The sequence below is a fragment of the Vulpes vulpes genome, chromosome 2 (genome assembly GCF_048418805.1).
Source record: "Vulpes vulpes isolate BD-2025 chromosome 2, VulVul3, whole genome shotgun sequence".
In the NCBI taxonomy this organism is placed as follows: domain Eukaryota; kingdom Metazoa; phylum Chordata; class Mammalia; order Carnivora; family Canidae; genus Vulpes; species Vulpes vulpes.
Genome location: NC_132781.1, coordinates 119,775,120 through 119,793,871, shown reverse-complemented (window position 1 = coordinate 119,793,871; position 18,752 = coordinate 119,775,120). Strand labels below are relative to the sequence as shown.

Here is an 18,752-nt window from a genome sequence, read left to right as displayed (position 1 = left end):
GCCTGTGTCTCTGCCTCTCTCTCTCTTTCTCTGTCTCTATGAATAAATAAATAAAATCTTAAAAAAAAAAAAAAGAATTCATTCCATATTTAAAAAAAAAAAAAGAAAAACTTGTATACTTATTGTATACCTATAAGGAGGAAACAACCTGAATGTCCATCAACTAATGAATGGACAAATAAATATGTGTGTGGGATGGGATATTATTTAGCAATAAAAAGAAATTAAGTATTGATACATGTGACAATATGGTTGAACCTTGAAAACATGAAATAAAAGAAGCCAGTCACAGAGGAACAAACATTGTATGATTCCATTTATATGAAATGTCCAGAATAAGCAAATCCATAAAGATAAAGAATAGTTTAATGGTTAACCAAGCATACAGGGATTGAAGGGGGTGATACTTAAAGGGTGTAGGGTTTCTTTTTAGGAATGTGAAAATATTCTAAAATTGTGGTGATGAATGCACAATTCTGAATATACTAAAAGCCACTGGATTGTTTGTGTGTTTGAAAAAATATATTTTTTTAAGATTGAATTTATTTGAGAAAAAGACAGGAGAATACAAACAGGGGGAGAGGCAGAAGGAGAGAGACAAACAAACTCCCTGGTGAGCGGGAAGCTCCTCTTGGGACCAGGATCCCAAGATCACGACCTCAACTGAAGTCCAATGCTTAACTATGCCACTCAGGTACTCTGAAAACTTATATAAATAAATATATATATATATATATATATTTTTTTTTTAAACTAATCTCTACACCCAACAACACGGGGCTTGAACTCATGACCCTCAGATCAAGAGTTACATGCTCTACTTACTGAGCCAGACAATCACCCCTGAAATGTAGACTTTAAGTTTGTGAATTGTGTGTGTGAATTAAACCTTAGTAATGCTGTTAAAAAATACATTTATGTAGTATCTGTTTATTTGACTAAAATGCAGCTATCATGATCTTTATAAACTACTAAAAAAATCTGACTGTAAAAATATTGACCAGAGACTATTATAAAAATTCTTTTCCTAATTTATAAAATTTTTAAAGCCACATATATAATTGTGATCACTTTTAGATTTTGCTATGGTTAGTACTAGAAAATGTCATTTATTTCTCCCCAAAAAGGGAACATAGTAATAAGATGCTAGCTTCATGATGAAAGTTTGAAACACGTAGGAAACATATTAAATTATGCATTCTTCTTTGGTAATTAAGTAAAACATTTTCCTCAAAATTATAATTTACCATTTTGAGGCATAAACTGATTATTCTTTGAAATGTTTTTAATCCAAATCAGAGGTTGGCAAACTATGGCCTGAATGCCAAATCCAGGCTACTGCCTGTGTTTGTATGGCCTGAAAGCCAAGACAGACTCTGACATTTTAAATGATTGAAAAAAATAAAATGAGTATTTCATGACACTTAAAAATTACACAGAATTCAAATTCCAGTGTTCATAAATAAAGTTCTATTGGAACACAACCGTGCTCATTCATTTAGCTGTTGCCTATGGCTGCTTTTGTGCTACAGCAACAGAGCTGAGGGCTTATGACAGACATCATATGGCTTGCAAAGCCTAAAATATTTACTATTTGGCATTTTATAGAAAAAGTTTGCAATTCCCTCTGTAAATGAGAAAGGATTGAGAGAAGAGATTGCATATTCAGCTAAAAACTGAATTTCCTCACTCTGAACAAACTGGTTAGCTACTCAAGGGAATTGCTGACCATATGCCTAGGTAGCTACACAAAAATCAAAATTATAGACATGAAAGGCACCTTAATAGTCATCTAACTATGAATTTTGCTTTATTTTAAAATGAATATAACTTTTTTCCCCTTCTGATTTTACCTATAATCCTAAGATTTCTACTTTTCCCCTTATTATCAGCAATGAATGCCCTTATATATTCACATCTTTTGAACATTTGTCTAATTATTTACCTTAGGCTAAATTTCTATAAGTGGAATGGTGGGAGTAAGGATATCCACCCTTTAAATTTATTTGTGAAAGTACTTCTATTAATAGTTATAGTAATTTATACCATATATCAAAACCATTCACTAGACTGATAACCTTTCCCCATCCTTGCCATCAGTAGCTATTATCAAATCTTTACATTTTAAGTTTTGCCAATTAAAAATTGACATCTTTCTTTCTTTCTTTTTTAAAGATTTTATTTATTTATTTATTTATTTATTTATTTATTCATTCATTCATTCATTCATTCATTCATTCATGAGGCACAGAGACAGAGGCAAGACATAGGCAGAGAGAGAAGCAGGCTCCATCCAGGAGCCCGATGAGGGACTTGGTCCTGGACCCCTGGATTACACCCTGAGTTGAAGGCAGACGCTCAACCACTGAGCCACCCAGGTGTCCCTTTATTTCTTTTTCTGTGAATTGCCCATTCATCTGATCAGTTTTTATTCTGGGCAAGTTATAGTTTTTTCAATGATTTGTAAGAGACCTTTCCTTCTGGTCTTAGCTTATACATTTTTTGGGGGGGGGTTGTTTGTTTGGGGGAGGTGGGGAAGGGCAGAGAAGGAGAAAGAGAATCTTAAATAGGCTCCATGCCCAGCATGGAGCCAAATGTAGGGCTTGATCTCATAACCCTGAGATCATGACCTGAGCCAAAGTGAAGAGTTGGACACTTAAATGACTGAGCTATCCAAGCAGCCTGTATTTTTTTTTTTTTTTTTTTTTTTGTAAACTAAGAATTGGTTTCAAGGTTTTAGTATCTCTCAAAATAATCATGTATTTTTTCTTCCTTTAATCACCAACAAAATATCTTCATTTTTTTAAAAGATTTTATTTATTCATGAGAGAGAGAGAGGCAGAGAGATAGGCAGAGGGAGAAGCAGGCTCCATGCAGGGAGCCCGATGTGGGACTCGATCCCATGTCTCCAGGATCACACCCTGGGCTGAAGGCGGCACTAAACAACTGAACTACCCGGGCTGCCCAAAATATCTTCATGTTAAGCTACCTCTTGCATTCTTAAGATAACTCTTACTTGATCATAGTGTTTGTCCTTTTAATACAACTTCTGGATTGAACAGCAACACCCTCATTTTCCAGGTAAGCAGACTGACCCCCAGAAAAGCAATCTTGTTTTTTTATCCTTTTCCATTACACCACACATCTTAGGATATTAGACACTAACTCTATAAGGGAGGATCTAATAAACTACTAATAGCACACATTTTATAGTTAGCAAAAGATTTTCAATGTTTTACTAAATTTTCTCTCAAACTAATGTTAAAACCACTTAGGTAATAATGTCATTTGGCAAACTGCAACCTGCTTGAAAACTAGTCTTTCACTTATATGGTTAAAAATATTTTTTAAGGGAGTCTGGGTGGCTCAGTCGGTTAAGTATCTGCCTTTTGCTTGTGTCATGGTTCTAGAGCCCTGGGATCAAGCTCACTATCGGGATCCCTGCTCAGCGGGGAACCTGCCTCTCCTTCTGCCACTCCCCTTGCTTGTGCTTGCTCGCTCACTCTCTCTATGTCAAATGGATGAATAAAATCTTCTAAAAAAAGAATATGTATTTTTTAAGGATAAGAGGTCACAATCAAAAAGTTGTAGTGACTAGATAATCATTTCCTTTGAAAGAGATTTTGGTTCATAAGGATGGTAAATTTATTTCATCAAATTTTCAACAATTAAAAAAAAATTGGTTATTTATAAGTAATCTCTACTACAACCAAAGTGGGGCTCAAACTCATGACCCTGAGATCAAGAGTCACATGGTTTGAGAAAAAGAAAAAAAGAAAAGAAAAGGAAAAAAAAGAAAAGAGTCACATGGTTTTCCAGTTGAGTCAGCCGGCTGCCCCAATTTTCAACAATTTCTAAAAAGAAAAATTATTTTTCTTACTCACCTTTTCCAGATCAAGTTCCTTCAAAAGAATACTTGCATTCTTATTTGCTTCTGCAGCCTGCTGGTCTTTAGCCTTCACAATTGTCTCAACACATTGGTGACATTTTTTCAAGAGTTCCTAGAGTAGAAAATGGAATTATATAAATATAGGAACACATAACATCAACAGGCCAAATAAACTGATGAACTGATGAACACAGTGAAGTCCAGGACTTAAAGCCCAAACAAATGAAAACTCACTAAGCCAAATATAAGCTATCCTTTGAGTCTAGTTATACATTATTCTTTCTTTTTTTTAAAGTATACATTAAATTAATCTTTCATCAAAAAAAGGGCACTATTGGGGCACCTGGGTAGCTTAGTCGGTTAAATGTCTGCCTTCAGCTCAGGTCATGATCCCAGGGTTCAAGTCCCATGTTGGGTTCCCTGCTCAGTGGGAGTCTGCTTCTTCTGCCCGCCCCCCCAGTGCCACTTGTGCTCGTGCCCTCTCTCTCTCTCTCTAATAAATAAAAAATCTTTAAAAAGGGGTGGGGCACTATTTCCTAAAAAGTCTGTGTTCTTAGAAAACCTTCTATTCAGGCCAATAGTCTAGCAATAACCCTTAGTTGCACTCACTGTGATGATAGTCCATAACAGGAAGGAAGTCTCAAAATAATTTATCAAAATTATTATATCCATTCTCCATGGAGAAACTAAAGCATAGATGGATTAGGTATCCATCTCACATAAGACAAATGGAAGGTTGCTAATCACACACTTCAGCATACAATTCTATAAAGAACAAAAATGTACAACAGTGAATTAAACCTACCTTATCTGTAATTGTTGCTATGTATCTCATGCATTCTATATCAGAAGGGAACTGATTCACTTCCTTCACCAAATATTGAACAACTTTTACATGACCCTGTAAGAAGTACAACAAAAAATGCACAAAAGAACTCCTTAAAAATTTACCCATGTGTTTAACAATTTAAGAGTAAAAGGTGTGGTAATACTTCTGGATAGTTTACAAAACTGAAAATTGAAATTATGAAAACAAAAAATGCTCACACATTTCTACTAAATTTAATCTAGTATTTCCCACTGAAAACAGAAAAACTTTTATAGAAAAAAAATGTTTCCTAGAATAAATCCATTAATAAAAATTAGTGGTGTGAAATGAACCTTTATATAAAAGGGAAACTGGTCCTAAAAGAGAGATGTTCTAGATTTCAAAGCATTATTTTGGGTCCATCTTACTAAACAAGGGAGATGCTCACATTTATATGAGTCTCATGCCTTGAATCTAGGTAAAATGCTTTCTAAATGCTACAATCAGAGGTGAATGATCTTAATTTATTCTAAGTACCATCTATTTTAACACAACCAAACTTGCAGTTTTCCTCCAACCAAGTTCTAAAACATCTTCAAGAATTAGGCTGATGGTGACAAAAATCAGGAAAGTTGTTGCCTCCAGGGCAGGGAATTCAGAATGGACATGATGGAACTTTCCAGGATTATAAAAACATTTTTTTATGTATTTATGGGATGTGGGTTACACAGGTATATGTATTTATCAAAACTCATTAAACTATGCATCTTAGGTTTATATATTTCACTATATGTAAAGAACACCTCAATTAAAAAGAAAGGAAAAATTAAAAAAAAAAAGAATCAAGTCTAAAATATATTTTAAGTTCTTTTTGTAAGATACAAAACTGACACTGTTCTCATTCAATAACTATTTAGTGACTACCTAGTATGTGTCAGGCACCAAGCTAAACAAAGATAGTCATGAAGCCTGGTCTTCCTGGATCTTCCAGTCCAGGAAGATAGGCATTAAAAAATTAAATACATGTTTGAATGTATAATTACAAATTGGAGTAAGAAAAATAATATGGTACTATAAAAAAGAACAAGAGGACCTTGTTTAGATGGGTATTAAGGGAAGGATTCTCTAAGAAATGACATTTAAACTGGGAGCTAAAGGATGAGCAGAAGTGAGCAAGCAAAGAGCAAGGGAAAGAAAACCAGTGAACAAACTCCCTCTGGCAGATACAGATTTAGTGCGTTCTAGACCAGCAGCTAAGTATAGTGAACAAATGGGAAGGAGAGCATAAACGACTGTTTGATGACACAGGCATGAGCCATATCATGCAGGGCTTTGTACAGCCATATTAAGCAGTTTATAGTTTATCATAACTGTAATGGAAAGGCTTTTAAAAATATAGCAGACAAGCAAGCCTTAATACATATATAGGAGATTTAGTAAGTTTTTATGAAAGAGTCTTCTCCTTTTTGTTCTTTCTTAGATAGACAAGACATCATCTGCATACTTAAATCTCATGTTTTATGTATAACATAACAAAACTAGTCAAGACACCAAGTGATTTAACAACGATGTTGATTAAAGTGAACTACCATATAGCTCTTAGATTTGGCCACAAAAAGAGTGGAAAGAAAGCAATGATTTATGTATGGAAATTCAGGCTGTTTTCCAAGAGTAATTCATTTTTCTCACATGGTTTCAACTTAGAATCAGTTTAAAATGATTACATTTTACCTTTTTCCTTCCACATCAAATTACCTTGCGAAATGCTGACATAAGAGGTGTGATTTTCCTGTTATCTGCTGCATCTACATCAGCACCTGCTTGCACTAGCAATTGCACCACATCAAAATGACCACCATTGGATGCCAGCCAAAGTGGTGTGTTTCCCTTCTTGTTTCGAACATCAATGTGGGCTCCCCTATAAAATAAAAAATTGTTAATATAGTTTGTTACCTACAAGAAGGTGTTGGCTTTCTATTTCCTCTATTTGTCTTTTATCTTCTATAAGATAGCATGCAAATAATGCGTTATTTTTTTTAATAATCTGTTCTTTAAAATGTCAATAAAGTAAAACCATCTGATTAACTGTAAAGGTGCTCAAAAGCGAAAAGGATCCAGTAACTTCTATATATAAATATAAAATTTACCTACCTATTAATCAGGAGCTCACAAAACTTGTAGTGACCTTTGTCGGCTGCTATTGTTAAAGCAGTATCTCTTGAGGAAGGCACAGGGGGAGCATTGACATCTGCTCCTTTATCAAGGAGAACTCTTCCAACCTCTGCATATCCTCCAGAAGCAGCTTCCATCAAAGGAGTAAGGCCAGTCTGTTTAAACCAAAAATTTATTCAAGTAAATTAATATAATTTTTTTAACAGATGAAAACAATTGACTTTATTCATTCATGAGAGACACAGAGAGAGGCAGAGACACAGGCAGAGGGAGAAGCAGGCTCCATGCAGGAAGACCGATGTGGGACTCCATCCTGAGACCCCGGGATCATACCCTGAGCTGAAAGCAGACGCTCAACCACTGAGCCACCTAGGAGTCCTGTGTTAGATTGAATTAGATAAGCTACAATGAATTCATTTATTGTAACACATCACCTCATATGAAAAAACAATTTTATAATTTTTTTAAAAGATTTTTATTTATTCATTCATGAGAGACAGAGAGAGAGGCAGAGACACAGGCAGAGGGAGAAGCAGGCTCCATACAGGGAGCCCAACGTGGGACTCGATCCCGGGACCCCAGGATCAAACCCTGGGCTGAAGGCACTAAACTGCTGACCCACCCAGGGATCCCCAACTTTATAATTTCTAAACTGTTATAAATTTACACACCAGACAATAACTTCTCTGTACAATGAATACAGATACGAAAAATGAATAAAAAGAAAATTAAGTAAAGCACATTGTTCAATGAGAAAATTTTGTTTAAAATATTTACCTGAAAAAAAAAAAATTTACCTGAGAATGTAGTTTGCTAAATAACTCAGGATAAACTCTTTTAATCATGTTCAAACTTGGGAATAATAGATTAAAATATCACTTCATAAATTTTATGCATTTGTGTCCTTTGTTCTTTGGTCCCCAAAACTTTAGCCAAGAGACATTTCCTACTGGTATCACTTCCAAAGTAACACGGATTTCTATAGGACTCCTAATAGATAAGTGGGCCACACTGAATACATGAAATACGAAAAAGATAAACTGGATAGCAGGAAAGTTTCATTTTTCTTTGTGCTATGAAAAATTTGAGGAAAATTATACTTCCTAATTTTGTAGATTACAAAAAAAAAATGTAAATGTTGCATTAAATTTGAAGAAATATAACTAATGCAGTGCAGGGTGAAAATATGAAAATTTCATTCAAATCTTTAAAATTTGAAATGACTACCAGATTGACTATTGTATGACTATAAAGAATTCTACATAAGGTATGTTTTTCTAGGGTTGTAAGTTCCTAGTAGTTCTAAGCACAGAAATTCAAAACACTGATATACTAACTCCTTTCTAAATGCCAAATAGTCATGAATTTGTCAGAATCTGTTATGATCAAATTAGATTTTAGCTGCCTTAATTTTATGATTTAATCAGTAATTTTCTGATCAGGTTTTTAAAAAATATTTTATTTATTTGAAAGAGAGAGAAAGAGAGAGCGCACAAGCAGGGAGAGGGGCAGAGGCAGAGGGAGAAGCAGGCTCCCTGCTGAGCAGAGAGCCAAATGTGGGGCTCGATCCCACCATCCTGGGATCATGACCTGAGCTGAAGGCAGGCCCTGAACTGACTGAGCCACCCAGGTGCCCTTCTGATTAGATTTTTTATCAATGCTAACCACATGCTTCATTGAGAGAGTTCTTTAAAAATCTACATTAAAGGACTCGACAGGACACCTGGCTTAGTCAGTAGAACATGTGACTCTTGATCTCAGAGTTGTGAGCTCAAGTCCCAAGTCAGGCACAGAGCTTACTTTAAAAAATAAATAAATAAATAAAGGACTCTACAAAATAATCTTATTATAAAAATATCTTATTATATATTCAAAGATTGCAAACTGGAGGATTAACAGAGAGCTAATCAAGTCTGAGGCTGGAAAATCTATGGATTCTACTTTCTTCATTGTCCTTAATAAGTCATGAATGATGATAGTGTGTCATTGGCCACTGAACATCACAATTTCCTGATCTTGCCTTGGGATGTCAGTTTTAACCTACAACAATTTCAAATAGCACACTCAATTTGAGTTGAAATGCCATGCTATTTTTTTTTTTTTAAGATTTTATTTTTAAGTAATCTCTACAACCAACATGGGGCTCACACTCATAGCTCTGATATCAAGAGACACACGCTCTACTGATTGAGCCAGCCAGGTGCCCTTTTATAAATATATATTTTTAAGTAAATTCTACCCCTGATGTGGGGTTTGAACTCATGACCCCAAGATTAAGAGCTGGATGCTTCACTAACTGAGCCAGCAAGGTATCCCGCAACACCATAGAAATACATAGAAATTAAAAAAAAAAAAAAGAAATACATAGAAATACATAGAAATACAGTCTAAGAAGTTGGAAAGTTACAAAATGCTTACTTTTGCTCTATGTTCAACATTGGCTTTTCGGTCCAGAAGCAAACTCACAACTTCTGCTCGGCCTTGGAAACAGGCCAAGGTGAGAGCTGTGTTCCGATTGGTCTCTATTTGGGCATTAATGTCTGAACCCATATCAAGCAGCAGTTTCACTGCAGGAACGTGTCCATTCATGGCAGCCAACATCAGGGGAGAAATACCTAGTTTACTCCCAGTCCTAAGGAGAGAAATGTGCTTAGAAAATTAAGATAATATGTTGCTAACTGTTTTTTAAAAAGCAAAGAGAATATAAAAGATGAAAATCATTTAGTTTAAAAAGAAAGGGTTCTAACACCAATGAATGTATTTTATTTGTGTAGACTACTAACTAGGAATGGGAAAATTTCACAATTTAAAACATAGTCCCAATTTAGAAGTTATAAATTTCCAGCTATATATAATGAAGTACCTTCTGAAATTAGACCTTTTTAAAAATAGCTATGTTAACTAAAATAAGGTGTGATTACTTTTAAGTACACTATAGGAATAATTGGTGGTCTTGTAACTTTAGCAGTAACTTTAATTTTTTTTAATTTTTAGTTAAAAGTAAAGTTGATTTTAGTACTATCTTAATTAAAAATGTTACCTGTACAAATATTTAGAGGAAGACACTTAATCCCAAGGTAGTAATTTATACTAATCATGAGTAATATAATGAAGATAGATACCTTGAATTAATTTCTGCACCAGCATTAAGCAGAATCTTAATGATGTTAACATATCCTCCAGATGCAGCTAGACTCAGTGGTGTATAATCAGACACATTCCTATGTTCTTTATTTGCACCTCGAGCCAGCAGCAAGTCTACTACCTACAAAGTAAAATAAAAACAGAGAAGGATTCAACTTCTAATGAAGCAAGCACAAAGAAATGGAATCTATAATTTAATTGACTAAGTATCTGATATTTTAATAATGCCCTAAATATTCAAATATCAGCACTAGAGAAATGGATTCAATTTCATATCACAGAATTTGGAGCTCTGATTTCCCAATTATATTGAAATAACAAAATGTTACTCATTCTGCTTATCAGTGGTTGAGTGGATGAATTTGCAGTTCATATGTGTTAGGATTGTGGCTCATTCAGCCCCAATAAATGTAAGGATAAACAGAATTATTATTATTATTATTTGCGTAAAGGGCAAGAAACAGATTCCATAAAAGATGATTCACTACTCCCACTAAATTTAGTATATGGAACATATCAACACATGCAAGTTTTATTTATGTAGCTAAATTATTAAGCATATGCATATTTAAAATACAAGTATAATGTTTACAAAATGAAAATCAACATTAACACACCTCCTGACGTCCACCAGAACATGCTAATGAAAGTGGAGTATCCTTAGTGCGTTCAGATTGTGCTTCTATATCTCCACCTTTATCCAAAAGGATTTCAACAACTCCAACATGCCCGGCTGTTGCTGCCAGGATCAGTGGTGTGAAACCTAAAACAGAAAATAAAAGTCTCAAATTTTTTAAATTATTGAGCTATTGTTTTATTTTATTTTATTTTATTTTATTTTATTTATTTTATTTTTTTGAGCTATTGTTTTAAATTCTCTACTATTTCAATAGGAAATCTTTAGGGCAGATACTTAAAACCATTTAACATAAAACTGCTCTAGTCCCTAATTTGTTAGTGACAAAAACCCCAAAACCCCCAATAAAAAGGAAATGCTAAGTCAAACAAAACTACTAAAGTTTATACTCATAATGAGCCTTTATACCTCTGTGTGTTCTACTTTTGGATTAAGGAGAAAAGCAACCAAAAAAAAAAAAAAAAAGGAGAAAAGCAACCATAACTTGTTGTACTCCAATAGATATTCCTAATTGAAATATGCTTATCCATCTATTTATTGATAATCAAAAATATAATTGTTTTCTAAAAAATTTTTTTAAAAACTTATTTTCTGATATAACTACTCTCAAGCTTTACTTCTGACATTTACCTTTTTTATCTCTGTGCTCAATTTTAGCATCTCGTGCAATGAGTACAGACACAAGTTCTTCATGACCACCCGCACAAGCTAATGTTAATGCTGTGTCGTGATTGCTCTCAGTCTAGAGATGAAAAAAAAGTTAGTTTTTGTTTACAACATGGTTATCAATTTAAGAGCAAATAATAATTATTTCTGCAATGAACATACAATGATAATTTTCTTTTCCAAACAAAGAAAATCAGAATTTGCAAAATAAGTTTAAATAAAGCAGTCTAGGGGCCCCTGGGTGGCTCAGTCAGTTAAGTGTCTGGTGATTTCTGCTCAGGTCATGATCTCAGGGTTGTGAAGTTAAGCCCTGTGTCTGGCTCCATGCTAAGCGTGGAGTCAGCTTGAGATTCTCTCTCTGCCCCACCCCCTCACTTATGCATTCTTTCTAATTTAAATAAGTAAAATCTTTTAAGTAAATAAATAAATAAAGCAAGCAAGCAATTTACTCACATGTGCATCAATGTCAACTGAAGGATAGACCGGGGGCATAGACTGGGAAGCCACATTGCTTGGAGACTGAGAACAGGGTTCAGGTGTAAGACATTCTGTGGTCTGAGAGGAACTGTTTGAACCAGTGGGCACTCTGCTACTCACAGCTGAAAAACAATATTCATATTGCTGAATTCTACTTAAAAGAGTAAAGTCACTTCTATACAGAAAAACACAGAAAACAAAATTTTATAGCAAAAATATAACAGTAGTTAAATCACAAGCTTTGGAATCTGACCTATGTTTGAATCCCAATTCCACCAGTTTCTGATCTCAGGCAAGTAATCTAACCTCGTAGGGCCTCAATTTTCCTCATATGTAAAATAGGAATGATAATAATAGTACCTGCCTTGAGAGGTTGTTGGAAACACCATTTAAGATAATGCAGGTGAAGTACTTATTAGCATAGTGCCTAATACACAACAAATAATAGCCCTTTATGTTGTCAATAGGGAAAAAATATTTTCCAATAAAAAAGTAAATTTTATATCTTAGTTTATAAAAAGTAATTAGACAAAAATATCCTGAGGACAATGCACAAAAGAGGAGGGGTGGAGAATAAGTTAAAAAAAATATTTCTCATATAAATAGCAAAGAGTGTTTTTATAATTCAATAATATTTATTTTGAAAATTTGCTAAAATGAGTCAATCTCTGAAAATAAATCAATTTTTAAAATGAACACTGGAACTTTCATTAGGGTGTTTGAAACTGCTATCTGAAAACTGAATTAAAAGACATTATATCTTTGTGTCTCTGCGTTTTTCTTATGTTTCATGAGAGACAGAGTTTGCCCCACAGAAGGGAGAAATAGGACCTGTCTCAGAAGAATCTTATGAGTTGACTACTAGGTGGTATAAAAAGCATTTAAAACACACAGTGTTTGGAACATGTTAAGTGCTCATTAAGCATAATTATCAGATATTTTATAGGATTTTCAGTACTATTGCTCACTGTATTGAAAAATACAAACATTACTACTCACTCAAGAAAAAAATCAAAAAAAACCCATAATCATTAATAACATAAAAAAAGACAAAGCTTCAGTGATGACAATAACCTCTCATCTGGACTAAAAGTAAATAAAAAAACACATAGGTCTCAAAGGAAAATGTAAGCATTTCAAGTGTTACAGAATGCTTAGTCTCTAGAATTTTTATATGACTGGAACCCAATCAAGGATACTGTTCACAAGTGTAAATGACTAAGTTTAGTATACTACTTCTTTACATAATCTCACAAATTTTAAGATGTTCAGATGTGTTTCTATATGAGCTGCACCATCCTCGTCCCCACTGATATATATAAAATCATTTTGTCTATATGAATTTCTGTAGCTTCTATCATGGTTACAAATAAGAATTGTTATTTTATATATTTGTTTCACCTATAAGAACCTGCACAAAATGGAAAAAAGCTTTAAAAATCTTTGTCATTCACTGAATTAAAAGCAGATAGTATTTTGTTATACCTCCTCAAAATAGCTGGTATGTTTGGAAAACAGCTCTAGAAAATGAGATGCTAAAGACCAATATGTAGCTCCTCTGGAATAGTAAGATTTTAACAATGGTCTAGTAATTATTAACAAATACCTTACTAGGAACTACTTTTATCATTATTAATGTTGTTTATCCATGTTATCTTTTTGTTATGAAAAACAGATATTCTAAAAATTTTAAATAGTTGATTAGAGTACTATGCCAGATGTGATACTATAAAAGACTTCTTTACAGACATGGCTTTTAAAAAATATTTCTGTGCATTTAACAGCTCTATGACCAAAAATGTGGTGTTACATCAACTATTGTACATTTTCGTACATTACCCTAGAAACATTTTTCCTCCTCGCAATAATGACAATCAGAAGCATTCCATAAAAGTGACTTTAATAGGATCAAATACATACAAAAATAAAGATAAGACTAGAAAATAGCATGATTTAAAAGATACATGTGGAATAAAGGTTTTATTAATATAAAATTGTACCAACACTATTACATTTTTTTAAAGTCCTAAAACGTTTTCTACCTTTGAATGAAATGTCTCTGAAAATGACAATGACAGATCTCTACCACAAAGGGCCCTATGTAATTCAAATTAAATTTATGCACTATCCTAAAATCGGGTAATAAAGGAATTAAGTGCAATATTCTACTTAATTCTTTATGAAATTTAAGATGGCTTTGTAGGCAATACAAAAGATAATAATAAACCTTATCATATAAAAATCTCAGATACTAGATGTACATAAACTATGCTGTGAGATTCTAGTAAATTAAATCACCATAATCTGTTTTGTATATAGTAACTTTATTAAATAAATAAAATATTAACATTTATTAGAAAAAATTATTTGAAGATATTTTATTGCAAATTCCCTCAAAAATAAGAGGGTTTCCTATTTACCTTTTTATTGCTAAGCTACTACAGGATTACTTAAAGCAAGATACTTTGGAATTAGAATTTGTTTTAAGAGAACCTATTAAGGTGCCAACAACAGTAAGAATGTGCTAGCTACAAAATTATATTAAACCTTACACATATATCAAATCTTAATATAAAAACAATAGGGGAAATTGTTAATATTTTTTAGCAGTCTAAGGTAATAACAAATATCTTTAAAATAAATTCAGAACTTAAACATGAATTAGATGCATACATATTACACTATACCTTAGGTTCTTAAACATGGCTGAACTGAAAAACAAAACAAAACAAACAAAAAAACAACCCATGGCTGAACCAAGTTTCAGTCTTGACACTTACTAGCAACAATTTGTATAGGCCTCAGTTTTTCAACAGAAAAAGACTGGGAAAAGGACCTATTTTATCAGATTATTATAAATAGTCCATGAGATAACATTCATAAAGCATTAAGCACAGAACTTAGTACATGTTAAGTGCTCAATAAATGTGAATAAATTGATACTGAGTTGATTTTTAATCAATCTTTTTATATTAATAATAAAATTTTTTTACTAGAGGTTTCTGGAACTGCTCTTAAGGTCAGAGCTATTTTGTATATTTTTAGATTTCCAACCTTAGTTCTAGACATTTGAACTGAGAATCACTTGTTATTATGATCCTTTCTAAAAGTCCAAAACTTACTTTCACTTCACAGAAAGGAACTGAAGAACCATGCTCCCAATCAAGAGTTTACATACATTCTGTCTGGGACTATATCAAGTATGACACAAAGCCTATATACTAAAATACTACATAAGCTAATCAAGTCATGACTTTAACAAATAAGCAATAAAAAAATACTCCTATATTTAAAGAGTGAAATTTATTCTATTATATATGAATATTCTCTAAAGTGAAAGTGTAAGATGTATAGTATTCTCTCCTTTATTAAATATGAAGGATGAGAACTAAATTTGGGTAAAATTAATACATCTTTGGTCTAATCTACAATAATATTGATATATTAATATATCATGAAATTATAGAATTAGGTATTCACCTAATCCATCCTTGTCTAATTTCTTTCACCTTTGAAAAAGAAAATTAAGAGAAATTTGGTCTTAATAAAATAACTTTTTAACTTTAAGTGAGATAGTTAACCATCTTGAGCAAAGAAAATCTAATTATTGCTATGTGTTTTAAAACAGATAAACACAAAAATGGAAATTTTTTATATGAAGATAATTTTTTTAGTTATTGGCTGATTTATAAATTATAGCTTGTTAATAAAGGAATATTGTACAAAAAGATAAGCCAACTACCACTATACATTAATGTCTAATAGAAATTACATTTTCAGGGATGCCTGGGTGGCTCAGCAGTTGAGTGTCTGCCTTTGGCTCAGGGCGTGATCCCAGAGTCCCAGGATCAAGTCCCACATCGGACTCCCTGCGAGGAGCCTGCTTCTCCCTCTGCCTATGTCTCTGCCCCTCTCTCTGTGTCTCTCATGAATAAATAAATAAAATATCTTTAAAAAAAAAAAGAAATTACATTTTCTTAGTTTCACTATATATAATTAAAAGAGGTTTTTAAACAAATTTTTTGAACTTTATAAAAGACCATCTCAATGTAACAAATAGTTCGATGAAATAAATTTTGCCTCCCCTACAAGAACCATCCATAAACACTACCATAAAGTTAACATCTACAAGTTCCTTTTAGAGCGATTTCTGCATTAAAAAAAAAAAAAAGACAAGTTCTAAGTTACAATAAAACTAGATTGAAAAGTAATGTGGGTTTCATAACTGCAAACTGAGTACTCAATTAGGAACATTAAAAAGCTACTTATGAAAAAAAAAGCTACTTATGTCATCATAAATCTTAAAAATGTTATTCCTATATTACGTTTCATTATTATTATTCATAAGTGTACTGACGCTCATATATCTACTTCTACCCAGATTAGATATTAGAAATATAAATGAGCTCTAAGAGTTCATTCATAATTTATAATAACTCTCAATACCAACAACACAAAGTTAATTTGAGTTAAGCGGCTGTGGGCTGAAGATATAAAAATCCAAATTAAAGAATAAAGAATCTAATTCCTTAAGTATTCCTCCTCCATACAGTGATACTTATTAAAGGAGGCTCATAGGCAGTATCACAATTCTAGAAACATTGCAAGTCATACAAATGCCCAATAAAATTCCTGGTTTAAGTAAGCTTATTCCACATTTTTAAAGATTCAGTAAAGATTAGGAAGGCTAAAAGCTCACAAAAGAAGGAAACTGGGATAGCATAATTGGGATGGGAAGAGGGGAGGAGAATATGACAAGAGGAAACAGACAACAGTAAGGAAAAAAATGTTGCAATCAAGAGACAGAGGACTGGCCTGCCTTTGAATATCACTCCAGCTACATCTTAGTTCTTGGTCTTCATCCACTGTCAACAGCCATTCTGGCTGCATTTCTGAACTGGGCTCTCATGGAGGTGATACATTCACCAGCCATCTTTAGGAAGGTAAATGATTAATTGCACTGTTTTCCCACTGCTGCAAGGACAATGAAAGGGAAAGTAAACTTGTGCACCTCATTTCATATCTAGTTGTAATTTTCCACACAACAATAAAACAGAAACATATACTTCAAGGTTATCAGGCCTTTCTTTTGTTCTTTTCTTGTGTGTATGTCTGTTGTGTCTGTCTGTGTGCTTTCACCAAGATAATTAATATAAAAATCCCAATCTCTAAATCATCATCTAGTTGATGATAACTTCAATTTAATTTGAATCTTCTAACCACATATACAAGAACATGGAATGCTTATAGTTTTCCCTGAACATCCCTCTTAATTAGAGATATTTGAATTGATCTAATAAAATCAGAAATAAAGAGAATGTAATTTAGAATTATGATTTCTAGACAGGAAAATTACTAGCAGGAAAATTTAATGTATAATCTTATACGAATATCTCTAAAGCCTAAAAAGAAAGTCTACTCTGAGATCTCCTACCCGAAACAGAACACAGGGTGATGTTTTGGTTTTTTCAATTAGGTTTTTAAAATAATCTCCACACCCAATGTGGGGTTCAAACTCATGACCTGGAGAGCAACAATTGTATGCTCTACCAACTGAGCAACCCAGGTACTGCACAGGGTGGTTTTGATACCAAAGTTCTAAAATAAAAGATCACGGCCACTTTATTTTTTGCCTTTGCAAATCACAAAAAAGAAGAGAGGAAAACAAGATTTTGTGTGTTAGTGCTGTCTAGCTTAGTTAAATTCACTTCCAAAATATCTCAAGGAATAGGTAATTTCACAAAGATGTTCTGAAATGGAAAAGTACCACGCTGGTGTTTTTGGAGGGCCGTGTAAAGAAGTTGAGCACACAGATTAAAGAGAAATTATTACAGATATATTTCTTAACCCACCTGCTATCAGGTCATCAAGAGTGTCGGTAAGCGTCTGGGCTGGAGTTGCAACCATAAGTCCGTCTGGTTCTTGAACTAACAGCCCCTGATCATGTCCAGTAATAGCAATCTGAGGCTGTCCTATAATCTGATGATTACCTGATACTTTCTGAAGTTCAAGAGAATTTGTCCCATTAGAACCTAAGTCACTGGAAAAGTTACACTGTGGAGATGATAAAGGCTGGACTGGGACAAAATCAATTTGTTCTGCCGATGGTGGAGACTGCTGCTCATCATCAACATCATTATCTTTAAATAAGATTGTGTCAACCTGAGGTAACTCTGATAAATGATCCTCTGGGAGACTACCATCTCCTTCCCCTTCTGGGAAGACTCCTCTATGAGAGCACTGCTGGTGTAGAGATACTGTGTCTTTCTGACCTTTGGTTTCCAAGTATTCTTTGGTAAATTGCTGCTGTGTTTTCATCTGCAACTGCCTTTCCACTTTCTGTAGTTCTTTCAGTATTTTCTTCTTCTTCTGAACTTGTTCTTCTCTGTTCTTTTTAAGTTCTTCTATCTTATCTTTGTTCAGAGGTTCACCTTGAATTAACTCCAGTGACTTAAGCTGTGCTTTTTCAATAGCACTAATTCTTTGTCCCAGTTCATTCAGCTTGCCTTCAGTCTCCTCTACTATGCACTCCAAAGGCTGGTATGGGTGAAAAGGTGGCAGTACGTCCTGATCTGCTACCTGCAGGGAACTGGACTTCTGCTTGGATGTACCTAAGCACATGAAAAATGTTTGAAAAAGTGCCATGCTAAAAAAAAAAAATAAAAAATCAGCTCCCCCTCCCACACACACGGACCTCCCTCCCCAGACCCTTATAACTAATGCTATAAAATGAATGTTCAGAGATTCATACCAGTGGGAGGCAGATTAAAGACTGTACTCATCTATTTCAACACAGCACACACTGGGATGTTGCTGATTAAAAAAATGTAAATTTTTCAATTAAAAATGGAATTTTTAGGATAGGAGGATTTTGGAAACTAAGGTGGGGCAGGGAGAAAGGAAATCAAAGAGGAAAAAGAATCTCAAAATTCTGCTTATTAGATTGGACTTTTAAAGAA

At 33.5% G+C, this 18,752-nt stretch overlaps 1 protein-coding gene across 9 annotated transcripts in view; it reads right to left on the bottom strand.

Moving 5' to 3' along the window:
• Positions 1–18,752, bottom strand: part of ANKHD1 (ankyrin repeat and KH domain containing 1) — a 120,455-nt gene that overhangs the window by 15,932 nt on the left and 85,771 nt on the right. For 7 of the 9 annotated variants that reach the window (XM_026017469.2, XM_026017458.2, XM_072749785.1 and 4 more), the window contains 10 exons: positions 17,646–18,404; positions 11,770–11,915; positions 11,281–11,392; positions 10,631–10,776; positions 9,992–10,134; positions 9,288–9,501; positions 6,849–7,024; positions 6,453–6,615; positions 4,695–4,790; positions 3,885–4,001 (listed from right to left, as the gene is read on the bottom strand). In XM_026017469.2, the coding sequence (XP_025873254.1) occupies positions 3,885–4,001; positions 4,695–4,790; positions 6,453–6,615; positions 6,849–7,024; positions 9,288–9,501; positions 9,992–10,134; positions 10,631–10,776; positions 11,281–11,392; positions 11,770–11,915; positions 17,646–18,404 (2,072 nt within the window). The remainder of the gene's footprint in view (positions 1–3,884; positions 4,002–4,694; positions 4,791–6,452; positions 6,616–6,848; positions 7,025–9,287; positions 9,502–9,991; positions 10,135–10,630; positions 10,777–11,280; positions 11,393–11,769; positions 11,916–17,645; positions 18,405–18,752) is intronic. The other 2 variants (XM_072749790.1, XM_072749791.1) reach the window with 1 other exon arrangement.